Below are 23,963 nucleotides of genomic sequence, written 5' to 3'. Positions count from 1 at the left end.
CACTCACCAGCCACTTTATTAAATACCGCTTGTTATTGGCAGGTTGGACCCCCTTTTTGGCTACGAAACTTCCCTAATTCTCAGCTGCAATCGATTAGAAACGGTGCTGTAAACGTTCCTCGGATGCATTGTCCTTTAGGGTTTCCTTTTTAGTGGACAAAACACGTGCTGCAGTGCTCACTTCGATTGCCTCACCCCGTGAAGAAAACGTGATGCAGTGGAGACGACTTGATGCAGTGCTCCATAGGGTGCCCTTCATGCATGATGCAGTGCTTTCGACAGTGGACAAAAACGTGATGCAGGGTTTCCTTCCTGTGAATGAAAAGCGATGCAGTCCATAGAGGGTGCCCTTCCAGTAGGAAAAAAGAGGTGCAGTGTCCTATAGGGTGCCCTTCCCGTGAGAAAAACCAAACACGATGCAGTGCCCTTTAGGGTTCACAGCCTTTGAAGAAAACACAATTCAGCACATTGTACGAGACACTGCTCTCATGGGACATCTTTTAACCTAAAGACAAGAACATTTTTAATTAAAAGGACAGAATTCAAACCTTTTTTAGCCTTCATAGAGCTGAGAAATATATGGCAGAGACAAACACGGCCATGAGAACACACGTTTATTGCTCGAAGAATCACAGAGAAGATAAGAGAGAGCGCGTGCTTCACAAAAATGAGCATACTACTTTAAAACAAAATGAACTGTAAGCAGTAAAACATTTTGTACTTTATAGAGGCATCACCGGCTTCTTTTACAGCTGCCTCTGCTTTCTTTTTAGATCCCCAAAACTCTGTCAGATTGTATGCAAAGCATCTGCGGACTGCAGTCTGAATGTCTCGCATATTTTCAAGATTATAGCCAAGGCTTTGACTACAACTAGACTTACTGGGGGTTTGAGGGGTCACTGTGTTCTTCCCTTTCTCTTCCTGAGATTGTTTGTGCTCTGGAGCAACTAAATATTTATAGCATGTGCTAGCACATCTCCTACTTATCATAGATTTATGGTCTAGGATGTTATTTTCTACCCACTTATCTGTAGGACAAGGTCGATGCTAATAGGTAGCGTAATGGTTCTGAGCAAACATCCCTCCTGTCTTCATGAGGCTCTATGGAAAATGGCGTCTGTAAGGTATTAATGTCCACTTGAAATAATATCAGGTTGGTGAGCGCACCGATAACATTATTAGAATGCTCTTCAAATTACAGAGTGACCTTTCCTATCTTGTCGATGGGGGCATTTTCCTTTGGAGACCACTTAGACGGAAAGAATAGAGTCGGTATTTGATTTCAGTTTTACATCCTGTGTTACATTATCATATATCATCAGGTTTAATCATTTTAACTTGTGAACCTTTCACATTTTCATACTGCAAATCCATCATGGAGTGACCATGGGCGTATTCTAGCTGTGATAAGCTGAATATAAAATGAAAAAGGGAACCTCCAACCATCTACACTTCATATTAGCCGTTAGCCAAAGTCCACTGAATACATGTAATAACTGATAGCAGGTCCTAATCTAATCACTGATAGCAGCCACACCTCATGACAAAACCAACTGTCCTTGACTTACCGCAAGTAATTTGAGAGATGACAATCATGTCATTGTTTAAGATGCTGGTAGTGATATTTGAAATGAGGGTGCGACACACCTAAGAACTCCCGGCTCTATCTAAAACAAATATAGCCTCCAAACTGAGAGACATATTTATTGGTGCAGGTGTGGCAGATAAAATATTGTGTCTTATTTACTATTGTTCCGATTATTTTACAACATTAGATCATTGACATAAGATAAGACCAAAAAACTACACTGCCCGTGGAAAGACGTCAGGGAATGTTTGGAGGAAACAGAATATCAACACTTCTTTTCTTTGAGGTTTTTCATATACATTTTGTCACAAACAAGGCTGCCATACAACCAATATGGTGAACTATTTTTACTATTTGATATATTTAAATTTCATATCTTAGAAAATTGTGTGTTGGATGTGAGGATTGATATAGCTCTCGTAGCTGTCCATTTAAAATTAAGCTTGACCTGGTTTGCTTAGCTTAGCTAGAAACGGAAAACCCTTTATTGCCTAGCAACACCACAAAGTCCCACACATAACAGCCCTATAAAACCAAAAAATGTCAACTTTACCCTCTTTTTTTGTAGATTTTTAAGATATTTTTACTATTTGATATATTTAAATTTGATAAAAGTAGCCTTAAATTGGGAATTCCTCTTGGAAAAAGCTGGAATAGCCTCAGCTGCTACTCAGCTAGCTACTCTCTTAGCAGGACACTCTCTTGTTTTATTTGTTTTATTTCCCGTGATTTGATTTTAGCTACAACCTTATTTAGTGTACTTCCACTTTAAAATACCAAGATGTACCAAGAGTCAGTGTTAGTAGTAATAGTGTGAAAGTAAATACATTTTGATTTAGCTGAGGCTAGCCATAGCTATCTCACAAGCTAGCTTGAACTGGATTTAGCTTTTTGGTTTTTAACAAAATTTTGCAGTCACTGCAAATTTATTGTTTTCTTTTGACTTATATAATTTCATATCTTAGAAAATTGTGTGTTGGATGTGAGGATTGATATAGCTCTCGTAGCTAGACCTGGTTTGCTTAGTTTAGCTAGAAACGGAAAACCCTTTATTGCCTAGCAACACCACAAAGTCGCACACATAACAGCCCCTATAAAACCAAAAATCGTCAACTTTACTCTCTTTCTTTTGTATATATTTAAGATATGAGATGTGCACTTGTTAATTGGTGGACAAAGCCATACCTCTTATCTCTTTGCTGATTTTGTCCTGTCTATGTTTAAGTTGTGGTTTTTAACAAACAAGACTAGGTGAAAACCTCGTATGTGGCTGACCGCATCAGGTCAATGTGCGCTTTTGTGGGCAATGTGTTACAAGGAGTGTCCCTATGAGGCCGTTGACAATGTGTTTGAAAGCAGGTGCGCGCTGCAGACGTAGGTGAGGACAGGAGAATTGGTGGAGCAGCCCCGCCTACTCCCCAAACAAAGTATCCAGAGCCGTAGAGACAGAGAGTCGCGTCAGTGGAGGTCCAATTTGCTCCATGATCACCCATTGCGATGTCACGACTCTCTCTGTCTCTTCGTCTCTGAAAGTACCATCACTCAGTCAGTCAGTTACTCAGTCAGTCACATACATACCCATTTGTAGGGCTAACCCCGGTGTTCAGCCAAAAATCATATGTATCACTCACTTACAGTTTTTGCCCTGGAAAATGTAAACAAAGTAAGGGTGCAGTTAATCGCTTAGTCTGACACCTACTCTCCCGCCAGCAGTTTCAGGCATTAAAAAAAATCGATATAGAAATAATCAATCTTGTCGCTGATGGTCTGCTTTGCTTTTGTAGGTCATATTGAGTAATCAGAATTTATTTCAGTCTGTTTCATAACCAGGGAAAAACTTCTAACAGGAGCTTTAATTATCATGTTAAAATACAGAATCTTGAGCTGTTGTTAGTGTTAGAGTTAAATACATTTAGATTTAGACAAGGCTCGCCATAGCTGTCTTCCCAGCTAGCTTGAACTGGTTTTGGCTCTCTTGGTCAGACTTTTTGTTTTTTAGCTAAATTTTGTAGTGACTGCAATTTCACATATTGTCTTGTTTTTTTACTTATATAATTATATACCTTAGAAAATTGTGTGTTAGAAAATTGATATTAATAGCTGTCCGTCTGAAATTAAGCTACACCTGGTTTTCTTAGCTTAGCTGGAAACGGAAAACCGTTTGTTGCCTTGCAATGCCACAAAGTCGCACACATAACAGCCCTATAAAACCAGAAATCATCAACTTTAATTATTTTTTTGTATATATTTAAGATATTTTTGTTACTTTTGGACAAAGCTAGGCTACCAAGTTCAATCTTTATGCTTAGCTGGCTGTAAGCTAACAGTTAGTTTCATATTGTGCGCAGGAATAGGTTTTTATTTTCAATAATAAATGTCCTTATATTTGCTTAAAACTACAAAATAGGGCTTAGGGTACATTGTTATTGTGAATCTCCTCCTCTATGTGCTTAGTTTAGCTAAACGTGTCAATCCTGCGGGTTCACTACAACTGAGCCAGCGAACTTTCAGCCGACAAACTGTCAGTCCGGAGGTCTGCTCGCTGGGCTGCGGTGATCAAAGGGTTAACCAAAGATGCAAGAGGTGCGTGAGTCTGACTGAGCATGTGCCGCTGCTGCCGCTGCTGCAGTGAAGTAAAATGTGTCAATTTCCAATCGGACAGCAGAGACACCGTGGAGGAGAAGCCGGGGGAAGCAGACAAGCCGCAGACGACCAGTGCGACATCCTGGACAACCTGACCCGGGCGATGAGCTTGATCCGCCGGCCTGTGTGCTGAGGGAGACACCGCAGAGCTAGATCTGAAGGTAAATAGAAAAAAACCTGCACTGAGGATGATTCATGTCCGTCTGCTGAAGCTGAATGTTCAGCGACATGTAGCCAACATGTTGGGATACAGGAAGCATGAAAACAACACAAGCTTTTGCGTTATGGCATTTGTTGGTTTTCGCCATTTACATAGCCTTACATTCAAAATTGCGTCCGGTTATCTTTAATGAGTGTTTGCTGTCAAGTTGGCGTCTGTGCACGCGTGTTTTTGTTAACTGTGTCCCACATTAAATACACTGCTGTGGTTGCAAAGTAAATGCCTGCACATTTAGTTCAAAACAACAATGCTTTCCTCTGTATTCGGCGTGTTTTGTGTGCTTAGTTGGGCTGTTACACCTGTTCAAATACACTGGCTATGAAAGCTCAGAAATAGGACTTAAGCAGTTGCCGGTGTGTCTAATTGTCTCCTGTGGGTTACAGTAATGTTTTAAATGGGTAAAAAGTGTTTCTGAAATCCCCTTGGTCAAATTGAAGGGGTCTTTCCCCCCCTATTTCTAGAGGATAACTGTACCGCACTGCTCAGTAGGAAGGAGGCGTGATGCTGCAGCGGAGTAGTGTTGGGAGGTTGGTGAACGATCCGATTCTTTTGAACGACAGTGAGCAACATTATAACCCCCCGCCAAGTTAGTTGTTTTTTTGTTGACATCTCTGTAGTCATACAGAGCTGTATCATAAATGATTGGCAAATAAATGACGTTGATTAATTGTTCTGCTGTTTCCTTTTACATTTTAAAAGAGTAGAATTTTAAATATGCGTGTTGACACGGTAGAAGAGTGCAGGCACATTCGGGAGTCCGACCACTCTCTCACCTCGGATCTAATGGTTTCATTTCATTCCGAGAGCCGTTCGAAAGTGACGGAGCCATAAGATCCGGCTCCCTTCAAGGAGCCTAAACTCCCACACTACAGCGGAGTCCCAGCAGCCGGGCCTGCGCACTGGCCCGTAGTTTCCAGGGACAAAATAAGATGACTTTGGCCATGCAGTGTAATTACAACCCGTGGAGTTCATCTACACAACGGATTTACTCCTGCCATGATTCAATATCTCCAACACTGTCACGTTTATGAATGAGTTCAGTAGGAAATAATGCTTTTTCGTGACTATGGGTTGGATTTTAAAAATCCCTCATTGATTTATTCCATATAAGGCCTGCAGTTCACTTTTATTTGGGGTGAGATAATCCCTGTTTCTGCCTCTGGTAGCCTATATTCCCCCTCAGCTTTACAGATGCTGTATTGACATTTTGGACCTATTTATATAACCCACGCACCATCCTTCACAGCGAGGAATCCCCGTGACAGAAGCACTGCTTAATAAAAAATAACATCCAGCCCCCTCAGCTGTGTGGACACTGTGATGAATATTATTGTAGTATTAAGAACAGGATTACTGCATGTCATAGTTGTGCTTTTTCAATCACTGCTTCTTAATTTAACAGACCGTATATGGTGTGTTGGGGATTTGCAGGTTAGGCGGACATAAAAGGTCATCTTTGAGGTAGAGGGGAGTTCTTCCTCGGTGTACGTAAGAATAGAAATGTGAATCATGAATCAGGCTCCTGATTTGTTGAATTTTTTGTCACTGACTTGGCAATCCATTCACTCTCTTTTCCCCAAAGTAATTGGTCATATCATTCTGTAAAATTAACTGCATCGTACGTCAAGGAGAGTCTGATTCTGATCCAAGCTGTCACTTTCAGTTCCGTACGCAACCCTCCTATACAAGCACTCTTTATAAGCGGAATATATCAGCAGTCGGTATATAATTGCTTCAGGGGCTTTTGTTGTCTTTTAATAGGCTTTCGTGTGTCAGAGCTAGGCAGAAGGAGAGTTCCACTGCTAAAAGCTACGCCCATAAAGTTTTAATTTAAGGGAAAATATGATACAGAATTGGTCAGAACATGTTTTTAGATGCACTGTTGCGGCTGCTACAGCATCTCCAACCAGCAAGCCAGCTATCAGAAAGTCACGTGACAAAGCACACCCGATGATGCTGAGCAGTGCGTCTGATTCTTCTGTTCATTAACACACATGTATGTAGAATAATGATACAGAAAATGGGTATGTAGTTCATAGTAGGCTATGCGGCTTTGGACGCAGCAGCAGTCACTGTTGAGGAGAATATTTCCCAAACCAAGTTGGAATTTTAAACCAAATTGCAGTCATGACACAACTTGCAAAAAGGGTACAAAACACTCCACAGTGAAGAGATTAAAATCAAGCAGGTTAATGTACACAAATAAACATGTTAGACGTACTTTAGATAAGGGAGCGCACACAATGTGAAGTTTCAAAAGACTGTAAAACGACTTTCAAAAATATTAGAGGCTGACGTATATCAACCTCAAACAGATACATCAGTATTGGTATGTTTGTACAGTATACATGTTAGCTAATAATTACCAGGAACTTGCTGTTTAAATACCACAGATGCCTTTGGGGTCATTTGGATCACGTGTGAGCTGAGAAATATTTCCTCCCAGTTCATATTATTGTTGCAGTTTTTTTATGTTTATGAGAAAAAAAACATAATCGACTGATTTTAATTAATTACATTTGAAATTTTTAAACTTTTAAATATCAGTATTGTTCTCAAAAGTTAAGTCTCAGATGGGTTCAATATAAAAACATTGATGCAGTTGTATTAAAGTGAGCTTCACTGTAGAGGAGGTCTCTGTACCTTTAAGAAGAACCCCTTTATGCCCCCTTTGACTCTGTGTTTAACACCATTTAAGATGCTTAATATTCCACAGCAGGTAACTGTTGAGCTCAAACCCTCTCTTGTTTTTCAAAGATCTCTGTCCCTAAAACCTTTGCCGAGCAGCCGGCATCAATTATGCATCGTCAACGATCGATTATAAAGCTTCTTTGTCTGATAACAGATTAACATGCGCATGCATCCCTCCATTAGAGGCATTACTCTCCCCTGCGCCACGATGACCATGTCAGTAAATCTCCTGCTTTCTCTGTAGCTGCTCCAAGATTTCTAATCTATGGGGCATGACCCACATGCTATTGAGGACAGGGGGCTTAGCTCCCATGTCTTAGGGTCTTTCATTAAACTGCAAAGAGCTGAAGAGCTGTAATGAGTGTGGGGGAGAGAAAAGAGGGATGCAACAGTGTAAGAGAAAACACTGTCAGAGGAGGTTTGAACTTTAAAGGTCGGTTTGTTTAAAGGTAATTTTGTGGATATTTATTTGGTAATTAAGAGACAGTGAGACTACAGAGAAGAAAAGGTACTACAGAGAGCCAGAGCAAAGTATATCTCACCTGAACAGAGTAAAGTCAGAGGAGATTTCAGCACAGTGTAAATGACAAGGGACCATTAGGGAAGCACTGAGCCCAACTGTTGGTATTGGATGAGTACAGATCCAGTTACAGTGTTTTATTGGTTTAGCTGGTAAGTAAGTTGGACAGTTGGTTGTGTTGCACGTTGCAGTGTTACCTCCAGGGATTTTATATTGTTGTTTGGGCAACTAAACAATATTTGCTGATTTAATAAAGCCAATGATTTGATACTGATTTGATTAAATTCACTGACCTGTGATAGCTATGAGAACACATCAGTTACATTCATATTAACTCACAAAAAACAACTAAAATATGATTTGACTATTTTATTAATGAAGTTTTCCAGACATCTTAAGATAAACAATCTATTCTTTTGGAAAAATAGAGGGAAAAAAATAAAATATATATATAATGTAGCGCTGCGGGTTAGCTGGACGGATGGAGGAAGAACGGGGAAGAGGCGATGTGTGTTGCCAGCTCAACAACACAGACTTTGACTGTGGCTTAGATACAACAAATCTACGTCTGAATGCATCCATTTCACAAAGCAGTTTAGTTCTTGACTATCTTAAGCACGAGTATGGTGCATTGAATTCTGGGTAAATTTGGACTTTTTTCAAAACAACAACAACAAAAAAAGGTTGACCGAGTAACTGCATCTAACCGCTCAAGTCCGTTTACCCCAGCAGAAAACAAAAAACCTGATACGGAAATAAATTGCAACATTTGAAAATTTGGTGCTCCTGGTCAGCAGGTCACTGATTGTTACCGTGGTAACATGGGGGTAAGGTATCTAGTTTTTTTGGCTTAAAATGAGTCAGTCTTTACTTTTGTGAAACTTGCATTTGACTCATCTATGAGCAATAAAACATCTTTGTGAAACCGGTCCCAGATTTATTTCCTTGTCACAGCAACAGCTAACCCGAGGTTGAGGTGTGCCCGTAAAAAAACAACAACAACAAACAGGTCGGCTAAGTGCTTTTCTCTACAGCTCTCGCTCGCTCAACATACATCTTCTTCTTCCCTCTGACCTCCCCTGGAACTACTTCTCAGCTTATTACCCACTACGGTGGACACCTCCCTAAATAAACAACAGCAAAAAAACAGCAAACATAAACAGGAACTTATCCCCAGCGTTGCACTATTTTCACTTTGTCGTCGTCTTTGCAGGTGTTGCAGGTAGCCGTAAATCTTTTGGCATAGCAAGCATGAAACACACCTGAAACGTTTGCTGCCTTCTTCTTGATTCAAGCTGAAAGGCCGCCAAGCACGCAGCTGACTCTTGACCAAGTACAAGCACACAGACGTAAACATCCAGCACATTTACACTTGTCCCTGATCCAGCTGTTCGAGTCAATATCAGATCGTTATCAGTGTCTAATGGGTGCATCCTTTGGCTCCATACTAAAGAGCGAACACACACATTGTACCGTCTCTCTGTCTTATGTCAAGGTTAAAATGACTAAGAGAGGTGTTGTTCTAAATGTGATACCCAACATCAGCAGAAAGTGACACCTGAAGCTGCCAGCCCATCCAACAGAACAGAATAAAGGACGGTCGAATAGTTTCAGAAACCTCCTGTTTCAGACCGTATCTGTAATTCCCCCCTCCCGTCCGCTAACCCCCTCTCTGTGATGGCCGACTTTCCCCTCTGCCTCCCAGTGAGGCCTTTGGAACGACTATAAACACTTTTGACCCACTTCTAATCTAGTCTAGTTTTCTGGCAGTTGCCGAAAAGTTTCTTCTCCGTCCAGTCGCTGATACTGAGTTCATCTTTTCTCACTTTATATTCCATTCATATCAAACCTATACAATATTTTGTTTCCTTGGCAGTTTCACATTTCAGCACTGAGAGAAACAATGTTTGAATTCAGCACTATGTTTATGTTTTAAAGTAACAATCAAGTTTTTCATTTAAATAAATGTCTCTATCCCCGAAAGACGTAACGGTGATTGAGCCTAAGGCCCACTGATGAAAGCCTCCGCATTTGCAGTATATAGTATAATTACAGACCGGGTGTCTGGTGCAAAAAATCGCAGAAAAAATCACAAGCCGCGCCCAGTTAGTTTTCCATCAGCCAGCAGTGGTTGGTCTGCCAGAGAGGGTAGGCGGAGCTAAGCGGCTGCTCTTCCGATCTCTTCAAGTGTTGCGAGTAAACAGTAATCTACTATGGCTGAACAAACAAAGAAAAGATGGATGACTACAGATACAACTTCAACAATAAGTGAAAATCCAAAGAAAAAGAAACAAATTGGACGCTCCGATGAAGGCAAACAGTCTGAAAAGGAAAGCGAGGAAAATCCATGACATGAAATAAAACCATGACAAAGGGAGCCGACCGCAGACGTCTGGTTAAAATGGAAAGAGTGCTCTCATAGATACTAATTATTGCCAGTGGGAGGCGCTCTGTTGTGCAAATTTAAATCATATTGTACAAGAAAGATTAAAAAAATGACATCTGTTGTGGTTTACTTCACTGTGTATCACAATCGAGGTTGATATCAGACAGTCCACTGTAGATAGGCTAATTATAGATGAATAACTAGATGGTAAATAGCACCAGGCTTGCTTAACTGCAACACGTCAAGCTGCTACTTTATTGTTGCAAAAGGAGTACTCGCCACTTCCTTGTTTTCCATCACTGATCTACAACAAAAGTCTGATATCACATTAGAACTGACGCTGAGCTGCAGAATCTGCGTGTCACCTGTAAACTGTAAACATGCACGCGACGCTTCTGCTATCACATGTTAGCGGGATGATGGAGGCTTTTAGTCATGCATGGCAGTTTTTCAGTGTGTATTGCCGTTATCAGCGGCACCTCGTTCTGGTGCTGGTTCACGCTGGGGCTACATATACAGGCTGGTAACCAAGAAGACATGTCTCAGTTTAGTGGCTACACCTGCAGCACACACACGTCGTGAGGTTGTGTACATAAAAACACACTGCATTTATCTGGTATAATATCCTGTACTTTTTGATATGCCAATAAATATGGCAAAACAAAAGTTTGAACCAAAGATGTTTCAATTAAAATGTCTTCTTCTTTCAAAAGGATTTGTAATGTAAAAATATCAAATTTAACAACCAAGTACAAAGCATCAGTGCTTATGAGTTGTCATGCAATATAAAAACTTTTCCTCCTATGCAGGGACGAGTTTTATTTCTTGCACATCATCACGAGCCCTTCAGAGTGCAGCTCCTTCCCCTCTGTTTACACAGAGCCCTCCTCCCCCTCCTCTCTGCCTCTGTTATTCAGTCTTTCACCTTGCGGATACAGAGAGAAAGGATGCCCACTGTAAACTTATATGAGCCTCTGTTGGATGTGCTGCGTCCAGGCTTTTAGTCTTAGCCCTGACGGCGTTTCTGCAGCTCTTTCAAAACCCGTATTGTTTGTGATACGTTCTGTTTCCCGAGGGAAGCTCGGGCTAAGTGTCCTTGTATACTTCTTCAGTATCAACTCGTAAAATGCATGAAATAAGTGAAAAGTTTTTACAACAACAACAAGTAACTTTGTTGGTGCTCCTTTCTTTGCAATATCACAAAGTGCAGCCTCATGGCCCGATCTGGGGGGCGGCTTTTTTTTCTGTTGTTAAGGCAACCACCGCATCATTAGCTGTCAATCTAAGCGTTACTGTTCCCATTTAGTTTGGCTAGCTAAAATACTCAACTTTGTGCTCAATAGATTAGTTACAGCTCGGTAGAAAATGGACAGGCGAAGGGCACTTGCTCTTTGACGGAGGGTGAGAGGCTGCTCCCAAATACATTAAACACAGGGCAGCAGAGATCCGTGTGGGTACATGAGACCCTCAGAAAGAGGAAAGATCACGGCGATCACTCGATGTTGTCACCCCTGCAGAAGGCCCGCCTCTCCATTCATCCGATTGGACAATGAGTTGACGTCCTCAAAAACGCGAGGCGCTCAGCAAGGTAAAAGCAGCGCGCCAAAAAGCGTCCCTCTCATTGAAAACAACTACATAAAAGCCACCCCTAGCTAGCTGCTAATAGGTGCTCGGTCTGATCGGGGCCTCAGCAGGCATCAGAGAGCTGGCCAATCAGAAGAGAGAGGGGCTTTCTTAAAGGGACAGAGCTGACTGAGTCGTTCCAGGCAGAGGCTGTACGAGGGCCTGCACAGAGTTTGCTAAGCTACTCCACAGGCTTGAAACTAGCCTAAACCCGCCCCCCCCAACATTAAAACATGGCCGAATGTCGCTCAGATTTTTGCTTGTCAGTGTCTATTTAGTTAATGATTTATTAGGAAGCTGTGAACAAGAAAGATTTGTCAGATTCCCTGAATTTATAGGATTTGTAAGCTTCCCATCCTGAGCTCGACGTCCTTCTCTGCGTCTCCCGATTCTTCATCCTGAACATTAATCAAAGGGGTTGGATGACACTTTAAGCGGACCTGTTTATTACGAGCTTATTCCGTCTTTAAAGAGCATTACATCTCCGCTCGTCTTCGCTCCGGTTGGTCGAAGGAGACGTGTGAGGCAGTTTAGGGTTACAGCCAGCGTGCCGTTTCGGAGGTAATTGACCTGTCTCTTTGATTGATAGGGATCCGTTTTGTTTGTGCTGCCTCGGAAAGTTCTCCCGCTTTCCTCAGCGCTCGCCGTGTCCGTGGTTTCTTCTCTCTCATCACTCTTCAATTACCTCTTCATCACAAAGACAGAGACGCTAATTCAGGATCAATTAGTGCAGCATTAGTTTTCAGGTTAGCTGTGCTGCATGGGTACATACTTGTTTTCACTTATTTGATAGGAATAATGCATGTTATGTCCCTTAAAACAAAAGCACATTCAATTTGTAATGATAGAGAACGAACAGGGAAATCGTCCTGCAAATGTTTAGCATTATTGATTGATAAATGTCTGAATTGTTGGTGATTATCCTCCTAAAAAGTAAATTGTTTCAGCACTGTCCTGTCAGCTCGTCACTATCCTGGCTTGTGTATGTCCAGAAATATCAGCCCGAGGACAGATGCAGCCACGTGGGCATGTTCCTGCCAGCTGGTGATGATGATGAAGCGGTGGTCGGGTCACCTTGGTCACTGGCACTTAACCGCATTGGATGCTGCTGGTTTCTGTACGCGAGACCGCAGCCTCCCAAAGTGACCTTCCAAAAGTCTGCATAGGCCTGCGATCTGTGCCACGGGCCGAGCCGGAGAGACACAGTACATGACCGGGGATTATGTCATGATGAGAGGTCAGCACGGGTTAGCTTTCTGATTTAATCACAATGTCAGAGTTCACAGCTGTCAGCATGCTGTCAAGCCGCATCTTTGCTTTTTATTATTTAACCTTGGTTCGCTTCAACATCGCCGTGTTTTTGTCATGCCGGTCTTTGTCTACCTGCTGTCAGAGGAGCGTCTCACCGACGGACCTGTCTGCCTTGTTTTCAACCACAGCCCTCAGTTCAAAGCAAACCCTCCCTCTCTCTGGCTCGCTCTCTCCCTTTGTGCTTCATTTGAAAGCACACACGCTCGGTCGGTGTCTTCCCTCCGTGTCCTCAGACAAACCTCCAGCGCTCCGTGGTTAGACTTCCCTCTCTTTCAGTTCAGACGGCCCCCTGCCTGCGCTGTGTCTCCCCGTGGTCACTGGGAGGTTTACAAAGCAGGCAGCTCTATCACATTTGCCATTCTGATCGCCTTCACGCTGTGATGTCCTGTAGCGGGGGTTCGATAGAGTGCAGTGGTGAAGCGGGTCGCCGCAGCTAGAGCTGGCAGGAACCTTGTCGATCAATACTTGGGGCCGATGAGAGCGCCGGTGGGGCGGTGGGACGGTGGGCGGTTTCCTCCGACAGCTGCAACAACAGCAGCAGAATCAAACAACACCCAGTGTGTGAACTGTGTCATGCTGAGGCTACAAGTCAATAGAAATGCCTAAATACACACACGGAAAGGGTAAGCTGTGGCTTCCTGGGGGCTTCGGGTTTTAAGATGCTGACCGTGTAATCACAGCAACCCTGGTTTGAGTCCAAACCAGAGATTTTTGTTTTGTCTCATCCCTTATTTCATGTCAGCTACCTGCCTTGTAACGCTAAAACTGGCCAAACAAAGAGTTTAAGTTGCCAATTCTTGAACTTTTTTCAAGAATGTCCAATGTAAACACTCAACTTAATTACTTTTATTAATAAAAGGGCTGAAAAATATGATGAATTTATCTCATATTCTACATAAAAACACCTTCAGCTTTCTCTAGTAGTTATGTGTATATGTTTCAAACTTAAAACAAATATGATTCAGAAGCCACAAGGTTATAAAATAGTTATACAGTTAATTTAGCTCAAATAAAAGGAGCTATATTCTGTATGTGTATGTTTCTACATCTAAATGAAACGGAACAAGAAAGTAGCAGCTGTTGTGACTATCAGACCGAGCTAGCAGCTATGCTAATGATTCAGCAACTGTGTCCGTTTGAGCTGAGGCATTAGCCATTGTGACCGTATGCTAGTGATGTAGCAAATATCTTAACTGTCATGTGCACTAAGCAGCTAAGTTCATCGTGTAGCAACGCTTGTGATGGTAATAACTCAATCATTGTGACAGTTGGAGCTAGCATAATGAGTGGTAAATAAGCTAGCAGATTAATCAGTAATAAGTCATAGTTGCAGTCCTAGTGACTGTCACAAGAAGTTAGCAGCTATGCTAGTCACGTAGCAACAATTGTGTACCTCACAGGAAGCTAGCAGTTACGCTAATTATTCATTTAACCATTGCGACCATTAACGCTAAAACTGTTACTTGATTGATTGATGAGCAGATTAAAAGATAGTGATGGAAATCGTAACTTGGAGTCTTAGTGATGATCACAAGGAGTTAGCTGTTATGCTAGTCAAGTAGTTACAACAGTGACTCTCATTAGCAATGACTGTACTGTATATATAGATCTGCTCTCATTGTAAGAAATTGAAGCCAAAATAGCCCCCGAGATAGGCGCTGCCATCTTGCAATGGTGACGTCATTTGGAGCCAGAGCTCTACAGTAGAGCCGCCTTAGCCACATAACCAAAACACACACTTAAATTACTGAAAAAAACAGCAAGGATCCCGCACGCTGGCGTATTTAACAACAGAGCAGCTTCTTGTGTTGGTCTGAAGCAGACGTTCACAGATATGGAAACTTCAGTGACTGTAGTGATCGTTTTAGTTACGTCTCCTCTCGCCGTTCCTCCTCTACCCTGCTAATCCGGAACAGATCGGCTGCAGGAGCCGTATTGGTCAACAGAGCTGTCAATCATCCTTTTTACAGCATCAAATAACTAATTTAAACTTGTCAGAAAAATGAAAACTTGGACGTAAATCAGCATGATAAGAACTAACTATAATGACAGAAACCATGTTTGAGAAAAACTTATTTGACGTGTATTTTGATTTTATAGTTTGACTCATGTCCCATCTGTTAACATGGAGGAGGCGGGCTTTATGACCTATACTGCAGCCGGTCAGCAGGGGGCGCTCGAAATGTTTTGGCTTCACTTTTAGGGAGCTGTCATGTCGTCCATCTTTTTATACAGTCTATGGTCATTAGCAATTAGCAGCTAAGCTAGTCATACACATATAGACCTAAATGTTTTACTGCCTTAACTGTAAACTTTAACAAATGGTTTAATAGTGACAGTTAACGTTGGACTCTTCACATAAAGCTTAATCAGAAATAAAACCTCAGATTAATTATTTGTTCCTGTGTTTTATTATCACATTTCAAACCTCATTCATTCTGTAGCAAAAGAGGAAGTTGCTTTGTTTTCAAGTTCCCCAGGTTCACATAGTCGGATCATGAATGTGCCAAAAGTTAAATCACTTTTCACTTTTCGTCTTCCTTCGCAAGAGCCTCAGAAACCTGTTTGCCCTGTTACAACGCGCTCACTCTCTGTCTCTTGACATACACAAATCAACCTTCGCACAGCAACAATGTGAGGAACGTATAATCTAATCTAACCTGTTGTGCTGACATATAAACTGCACTGCTATCATCTGGAGTGGCAGCCACTCTTCTTACTTAGTCATTATGATAATCCTGATGTCTTTGATACGCAGAAGAGGACTTTAGATCCTGAGTCATGGATATTGAACAGGAGTAGAAACAAACAGATTGATGTGTAGGAGAAAAAAAGTTCAGCTCTTCGAAGCTGCTAAAGTTTTAAACTGACCCAGCCTAACCTCTCCAGAATTAGCCGTTCATCGTGCTTTAAGACCAGGATGATAAAATGATGACGCGTATAATAATTTGGCTGATTGATTTTCAGCAAAGGAAGTGTTTCTACCACTGCAGCAGTTTCTGAAATCTCTTCTTCGACCTTCCTACTGCATTCCAAATTTGTTATCATTAGCAGCTTAGTGGGCATGTGAGAGCTGAACAAATGGTGTCCGTGCGGGCGATGAAGAAAGCGAACAGGGGGAACTGAAGTGTGAAAAAGAAAGAGAAAAGTTGGGATGATGTTCAGGAGAAAGGCACACCAGGTTGAGTGCTTGAATCTATCATAGGAGTGCTTTGATACAGATCAAAATTATTTATGTCTATTGGTTTTCTTTCTACAGGTAAGACAAGAAAATTATAACCGGAAAAAAGCAGCTCATGTCCGTCTTCTAGGCACGGGGAACAGGGTACATACAGCAGGCAGCTGGTTAGCTTAGCATAAAGACTGGAAATGAGGGGAATTCGCTAGCTCGGTTCTGTCAAAGGTAATACAAATCACCCATTAAGTTAATGTATACAGATTATGTAGGCGCACAACCGGATTTTAGTGCAGGAAGTGTTCTAGTTTGTAGTCCGTTTGTAGTCCAAGTAATGTTGACCAATCACGTGTCAGCAGGCTGCGGTGTACGCAGAAAAAACATTCCATGTGGAGAGCAAAAGTAGGCAGAACGTAATGCGCCACAATGACATCTAGGATCCTATCGGCGGTCTTTTGACAACGATTTAGCTTCTTATTTATCTCTATAAACACACATCTGCAGCTAAGTTCAGCGAACAATCTGTTTAAAATTTAAACTTCAGACAAATTTGCTTGCTGCTGTGTTGCAAAAGCCGTTCAGAGTTTAGATTTCCAGACGTCTTTGAATGCATCAGAAATGATCGATCCGACCTCCGTTCAACACACGAGCATTTTAAATGTAGCTTTCTTCTCCTCTTGAGGACAGACCTGACAAAGCTTCAGTTCTACTTTTTACAAATCTGCGTAAGGATTGTTTGAAGTAAATCACAACAAAATTGGTGAATTGTGAGTGTAACTACAAATCACAGTGAAACTGAGACTCACCAGAGACAGATGAACAGGCGCTCCTCTGGGAGATGTAATGAACCATGAAGTGACGGCGTCTGCTGTCATATCTGGAGGGGCGGAATTCTCTTCACCTTTGACCTGAACACACAGTCACATCTCAAGTTGCTAACTGGACTGTAAACAATGCAGCGCAGGGAAAAGGATCGTTGTCAATTAAAGACTATGAGTTCCGAGATTGCCCTTAAAGAAACATGTTAGTCTTGTTTGTTTAATTAGTACACAGTGGTTAAATGTCAAGGTGTAGTTTTGACAGGTGATTATGTACCGAACACCTTTCTATTGTGACTTCCTGAAGTGTTGCCGTCAATGGAATAGACAAATGGTAAATGGACTGTGCTTATAGAGCGCTTTTCTCGTCTTCAGACCACTCAAAGCGCTTTTTACACTACATGTCACATTCACCCTTTCACACACATATGATGGCAGAGGCCTAAGAGCCAATCTCCAACCAGTATCTATGCACATTCATACCCGATGGCGATGCCTTCAGGAGCAATTTGGGGTTCAGTGTCTTGCCCAAGGACTCTTCGAAATGTGTCTGTAGCAGTCAGGGATCGAACCCCCAACCTTCCGATTGACAGACCCACGCTAACACTGAGCCACAGCCACAACTAATAAAATGTGTCATGTAATCAGGGAACTTTAGATGTGTTTCTTTGTAGATTTAGTTTCCTTCTAAAGGACACAGAATTGCTGGTTCTTGAGTTTCTGCTAAGCTAGGCTAACTGGTCGTCCTCTCCTCCTACTTAGCAAAAAAGCAAGTTCCTAAAATTGTTGAACTATTCCTTTAAACTTTATAATATGTAATTGAGGTTCATCAGAGTGAAAAGTCATGCTTTACCATAAAAGGCAACATACATTGTATATTCTGATGTAATGTAGCCCTTTTCCTGCGTCAGGTTAAAAAGATTAAAGCCGGAAGAAAAACTTTTCCAAAACACAGTTTGACTCAGGCCCGGCTTGAATAGCTGAGAGGAGAAGGCGAGTTTCCCAGGAAGGCATTGAAAAGAAGGTATAAAGGGTTTTGTGAGGTCAGTTGGTCCATCGCTGTGGCCCAGTTCCTCACATGAAACCCTTGTTCCTTGTTTGGAAGAAATGTGCTAATCCCCATGGGCCCACTCTGGGCCCCAGCCAGACTCTGGAGACAAAAAGAGCCCAAAAAAAAAAGTCAGCTTTTGTTCTTCAAACAAGCTTTTGTACTCCTGACCTCTCTCTGAGCTCGGACTGTACAGAGCGGCGATGATGCATTGTATAATTGTTGTTATTATGACACAGTCTCCTCTGGAGGTATTGTATAGTAGAAGATGTACGCTCTGTGGCCTTCTTGACCATGTGGTCTTTGAACTCCTCGGTATGATGCCGCTTGCCTTCAGTGTTTTTTATTAGACATGCTGTGTGATAAATCGAGTTGAGGAAGGATCCAACCCTGCGTGGGCCTCCTGACACCTGATACCGAAGCCTGTGTGCGTCAAGCTGCGGGATTTGGAAAAAGAGCACATGATGTAGGCAGTCAGATGATAAAGCTATACCTTACATAAGAAACCCCCTCAGTCAGTCAGTAAATAGCATCGACTGAGGGAAGGCCTTGGAGTTTAAGAGCTCTGTAGCCCTGCTGTCTCTAATTTCATCCTTCTGGTGTCAGCTGAGTGTTTCGTTGCCCTGTCCTTAATTGAACTTTGGCTTAGCGCGCTTTGCAATTAAAGCTGTAATCCTTAAGATTTCAGCCCTGGTTGATTTGGAAACACCCCGGGGTAGTGGGGGTAGCACCAAGTGTGAGTTAATACTACTGCTAACACTGGCTGAGCTGCTGTTTTGGGTCTCCTGTGCATCAAAGTGTATGAAATTTGAGAGGCTGCAGAATTACTTTTTTTTTTCTTATTGTCCGATTATTTTGACAGATTAAGATATTAATTTTCATTAAAAAAAACCATTAAAATCCAGGCGTTGGTTTAGCTCAGCGGTTAAATCGCCCATCCCATTTACGGAGGCGACAGTCCTCGATGTGGCAGCCCCGGGCTCAACTCCCATCCTTGTTCCCTTGCCGCGTGTCATCCCCACTCTCTCTTCCCCCGTTTCCGAAACGTTCGCTGTCTTGTCTCTTTCAAAAAAAAAAATCCTGATAAGATAAGATAAAGTGTATTGATCCCCCACTGGGGGAAATTCACTTCTTACAACAGCACAAAGTAAAGGACAGAGGAAACAAGGGGAAAAGGCAAAAACAAGACCTTTCACTTATTGTGGAAGCTTTTGCACAAAAAAATGCACCAAGTCAAAAACACACGGTGTGTATCATGTGATATGGTTGATGGTAAGTAAAGTGACATATTGCAGAATAAATAACAATTGTACACGAGAGGTAATTGCACAGTTTGGATGAGGTAATAAAAATGCAGAAATATATGTCCAAAAGTATGATATTATACTAATAATTATCGGCCGGGCCAATTATCGGCGCCGATATTCGGCATTTTGACGCATATCGACATCTGCCTTTTTTCTTTTTTTTTTAATCTGACAGTCGATAAGAGTTCATTTCTTTGCACATTTTATTTAACTGTGTTTTATTTACTTCATAAAACTTCAGGAAGTTATTTATTTATGTATTTAAATTTTCAGTTAACTTCATAAGAGATGCTGCTGACCCTGGGAACTCCCTGCGCTTTGTGTTTGTTTGTTTAATAAACATATGCTTAAAGGCATTTAAACAAAGTTAAGTGTTGGAGTTTGTATTATTCAAAGTTTTGACGCCAATATTTCGCTTTTACTGCAAATGAATATCGGCTCCAAATATCGGTTATCGGCCTCCTTGACTACTAATAATCAGTATCGGTATCGGCCCTGAAAAAACCATATCGGTCTATCTCTAATAATAATATATTACAGTAGATAATGTGACCTTTAATGGGAATCTCTGCAGTTCTACAGTACCTCATTCTAATGCTGCTTTAAAACACATTTTACCCTACCCAATTTCTGTAACAGTCGGATTAGTTACAGCCATACAAATCTGTGTAAGAACTGCTGGGTCTTTGTTAAGGCCTGTTTTCACAAGGGGCCACTGTGACCTCTTGACCCTTTCTGTCATGTGAGGAGGTTCAAAACTGCTTAGTCTTAAAGATTAGACTGTTGTGTCTCAATTCGAAGTGCACATGTTCTTCTTTGTGACCTTGTTTTTTGAGTCGATCCAGCCTCATGGAGATGTTTCTATCCAGCAGTATGCAGACACTGTTTAACCAGCTCCTGGTGCCAGCATTAATTATATACATTCATTAAGACAACACTGTTTATTTCATTGATCAATATATTAACTGACCTGGAAGTACTCATGATATCTGTTTACAGTGCAGTTCTTTATTTTCTTTTATTCTTTGGCTTTTGCCTTTATTTATAGGGCAGCTGAAGAGAGACGGGAAATGTGGGGAGTAGAGACAGCAGACGGGCAGACCGGGAGTCGAACTTGCCTCTGTACATGAGGCGCCTGCTCTACCCACTGAGCTAAACCAGCGCCCCTACAGAGCAGTTTTGATGAAGATTTCAGTCAATAATTTGCTTCTTTCCATTATGTAATGAGACACCGTGATGATTTCATGCTGTGCACATCACGAGTAGTTTTCCACACAGCAGCAGGACACGGTAAAAGGAGCGGCCTAATTACTGAGGAGTTGCAGGTGTGCAGAAAAGCATTTACCATTAAAGTCTTGTTTATTGTGGCTTCTATACAATAAGAGTCACCATGTGTTGCTCGTAATGTGAAGCAGCTGTAGTGTTATGTTAAACTGATCATCTCAAAGTTCTCAGTTTTATTCTCTTTGGCGGCACCTTGTGGCGATTAAAGGCAATTGCAGGAACACACATCCCAGATAGCCAGAGGTCTACGGTTTACTCGAGTTGTAACTCTTGATTTTCCTGGCTGATTTCATACACTTTTTAAGACTACTGCAGGTGTTGTGTTGACTTAATGTCACTTCCTTACACCCTTTTTCCTCTCCTGTCTCCTCAGACCTGCATCTAATTTGCACAGCCTGAAAACTGCGTGAAAACAACATGGTGACCTTGGAAACCCCGGAGGCTCCTGTCCCTCTGACGGCGCTGTCCCGCTGGTACCTCTACGCCATCCACGGCTACTTCTGCGAGGTCATGTTCACGGCCGCCTGGGAGTTCGTGGTCAACTGCAACTGGAAATTCCCCGGCGTGACCAGCGTGTGGGCGTTCTTCATCTACGGCACCTGCATCCTCATCGTGGAGCAGATGTACCTGAAGCTGCGCGGCCGCTGCCCCGTGCTGCTGCGCTGCATCATCTACACTTTATGGACGTACCTGTGGGAGTTCGGCACCGGGCTGCTGCTGCGCCAGTTCAACGCCTGCCCCTGGGACTACACCGAGTTCCGCTACAACTTCATGGGACTGATCACCGCCGAGTACGCGGTGCCCTGGTTCTGCGCCTCCTTCATTGTAGAGCAGTTGGTCATCCGCAAAACGCTGCGGCTGCGCTTCCACAAGGGACCCGAAGACGGCTGGTCAAACCATCGGTCGGATGCTGGGGGCGGAGACGGAGCTGTGGGGGATGGGAGGAGGAGAGAGAGGAGCAGAGGGATGGGGAGCGATGCTAACGGCTACCTTAAAGTAGAATGAAGAATGACACAATCTGAGACCAGCCCAATCGCCCTGCTACACCTCTTCCACCTTCCTCAGCCACTTTCCATAAGCAGTCCTCCCTCCTTAACTGTGTCAGGGAGGACAAACAGACAGACATGTAGACTGGGCTGGTGTGCAGAGGTGAGAAGAGAATCAAAACAGCCAGAAAACAACATCTTAGTGGGTCTTAACAACACCCGAATCACTCACTGTGCTCTCTACGGTCAACAGAGGCACCAAGCTCCATGCTGCTGTGTTTGCTGCATCCCATAATAACGCACCCACCCATTCCCATGTGCGGCTGACCTTGAGGAGCTCAGGGTCTTCAATAACCGGGATTAAACTTTTAATTTCTCCTGTCCCATAGACTGCAAAGAACTCGGGATTAAAAAAAAATGCAGAGATTAGCGTTATCTCCCTGCAGAGGAACAAATAGTAATAATTGTGTTTTTCAAGGGCACATCAGTCTGTCTGAGATAGAAGTAAAAAAAAGTAGCTGCAGCTGTTCTTTTTAAAATGTACATACTGTCCTTAAGTATTAATCAAAAGTACTGTAGTAATGTAGCTACGAAAAGCTCTTAAAGAACATACCGTCCACCCAGAGGCAGCGCTCCGTGTGTCTGCTTCCACCGTGAAGAATGTTTCTCAGAAGTTAGTGAATACCCACAATGCCTGGTAAAAAAAAAAAAATGCATGAAAAACCTTGTCTTCCAATATAATATACATTTTTACAGAGCTCATTCTGTACGTCTCGTGAGTCCGCCTGCTGCTCGTGTGTGTGCGAGTCTCCCACGGTCGGGTTTCCCTCCTGACAGCATGTTGAAGTGTGACAGCGAACCCCCACGCTGCTCCTGGTGAGCAGGTCACAGCCTTTGCATGGCAGCTTCTCCGACATCACTTTTATGAATGGGTCTGTGCGTGATGTGTGTAGGCGCTATATAAATGTAGTCCATTTACAATAATAGCAGGGCCGCTTCTCCGTTCATGCCGATGATTATGAGTCATGAGCAGCAGCATCAAACCTCTCAGTAATTTCCTTTTTGTAGTTTTTCAGGAAACCTCGTCATGAGTCACTGCGTGTGCATGTGCATCTAGTGTGCTTTAAATGTTGTCTTAGATCCGCCGGGGTGACGTCAGCCTCATTACTCATTCACTGGGAATCAGAAATAATTTCTATCTAAATATACACTGTTTTTCTTTCCCTCATGGCTGCTGACAACAATACAAAAAAGTACTAATGAATATTCTGTTACACTCAATTTTGCGCAACGATTTTGAGGTTGTTCGCTCGGAAAATACCAGAAACAAAGTCACCAGTTTTGCCCATCAGAGCATTTGTTAAAAAGTGGTTTGACTACATATTATTCTTGTTTCAATTTCAGTTAGTTTGATAAATGAAGAGCAGGAACTATGCAGAAGACAGTGGTGATTAATCGATGAGGAAACCCTCACTTTTCTGATCTATGAGGTCACAATCGATTTGGTTTCCTTTGTAAGTAACGACCTCTATGTTGTTGCACTTTAGTCTTATGAGGCAGGCTGCAGATGTGTTTAACATAGCACACAATCCACATGCTTACTGTAAAATAAAGTGGTGTAACATACTAAAGACAAACAAATTATAACAGTTGAGGTAGTCTTAGAATATCTGGTCTGAAATGGTCTTAAAGTCAGGACATCTGCAGGTGAAAGCACAAAGAATAATGCTTATTTCATCTGGCGTTGTTGCTCATGGATTATGTGACTTTGTCTGCTCTGGAAGAACAAACATGGAGGACTGTACGCTCACTATTTCATGCAAAAAAAGGAGCTGACTGTAAATGTTTTCATCCTGAAAGAGTCGTGGATGTGGTGCTACTGTTTCGAGCATAAAAACAGGCCGGACACTTTACAGCGATTCGGAGGAACCAGGGGATTAACAGTGCTGATTACATGGAAATACGATCGCTGAAAAGTGTTCCTCAGGAGGACCATTAATATATGGAATTCTCCATTTTAACTGCTAATAAAAAAACTGCAAAAAAGTGGATCAAAATCAATGTTTTCACAACACTACCTGACTATAAATGTGTGCAATAGAATACAGTGTTTTCCCTTCATTGCCTCCCCGTGAGGGAAAGAAGTTGTTCCGCATGACACATAAATTGCTGCCATCTAGTGGATAAACTGAGAACTGCACAAACAGAAGTTTGGAGAAGAAATTAAATTAAAACAATTTCTTAAAAGGATAAAAAAAACAGAAGGATTTGTTTTGTGTTTATCATATTTTTAATTTTAATTGAATTTTTTGGTATGCATATTTTTCATATCATACATTAATCAACAGGCTTAAAAGCAATAG

The 23,963-nt window shown here is 42.2% G+C and overlaps 1 protein-coding gene across 1 annotated transcript; it reads left to right on the top strand.

Annotated features, from left to right (window-relative positions):
- Window positions 1–4,197: 4,197 nt before the first annotated feature.
- tmem229b (transmembrane protein 229B) lies at window positions 4,198–22,329 on the top strand. Its single transcript, XM_069661773.1, has 2 exons — window positions 4,198–4,392; window positions 20,988–22,329. Exon 2 carries the CDS (start codon window positions 21,032–21,034, stop codon window positions 21,617–21,619), a length of 588 nt encoding a protein of 195 aa, XP_069517874.1. The 5' UTR covers window positions 4,198–4,392; window positions 20,988–21,031; the 3' UTR covers window positions 21,620–22,329.
- Window positions 22,330–23,963: the final 1,634 nt, after the last annotated feature.

This window comes from Semicossyphus pulcher, unplaced genomic scaffold (assembly GCF_022749685.1).
Source record: "Semicossyphus pulcher isolate SPU_LCO1_2020_fin unplaced genomic scaffold, fSemPul1.0.p SCAF_14, whole genome shotgun sequence".
Lineage (NCBI taxonomy): Eukaryota > Metazoa > Chordata > Actinopteri > Labriformes > Labridae > Semicossyphus > Semicossyphus pulcher.
This window is presented reverse-complemented; position numbering and strand designations above follow the sequence as displayed.

Coding starts and splice junctions, on each gene's coding strand:
- tmem229b (XM_069661773.1), top strand. CDS start 21,032: ATGGTGACCTTGGAAACCCCGGAGGCTCCTGTCCCTCTGACGGCGCTG.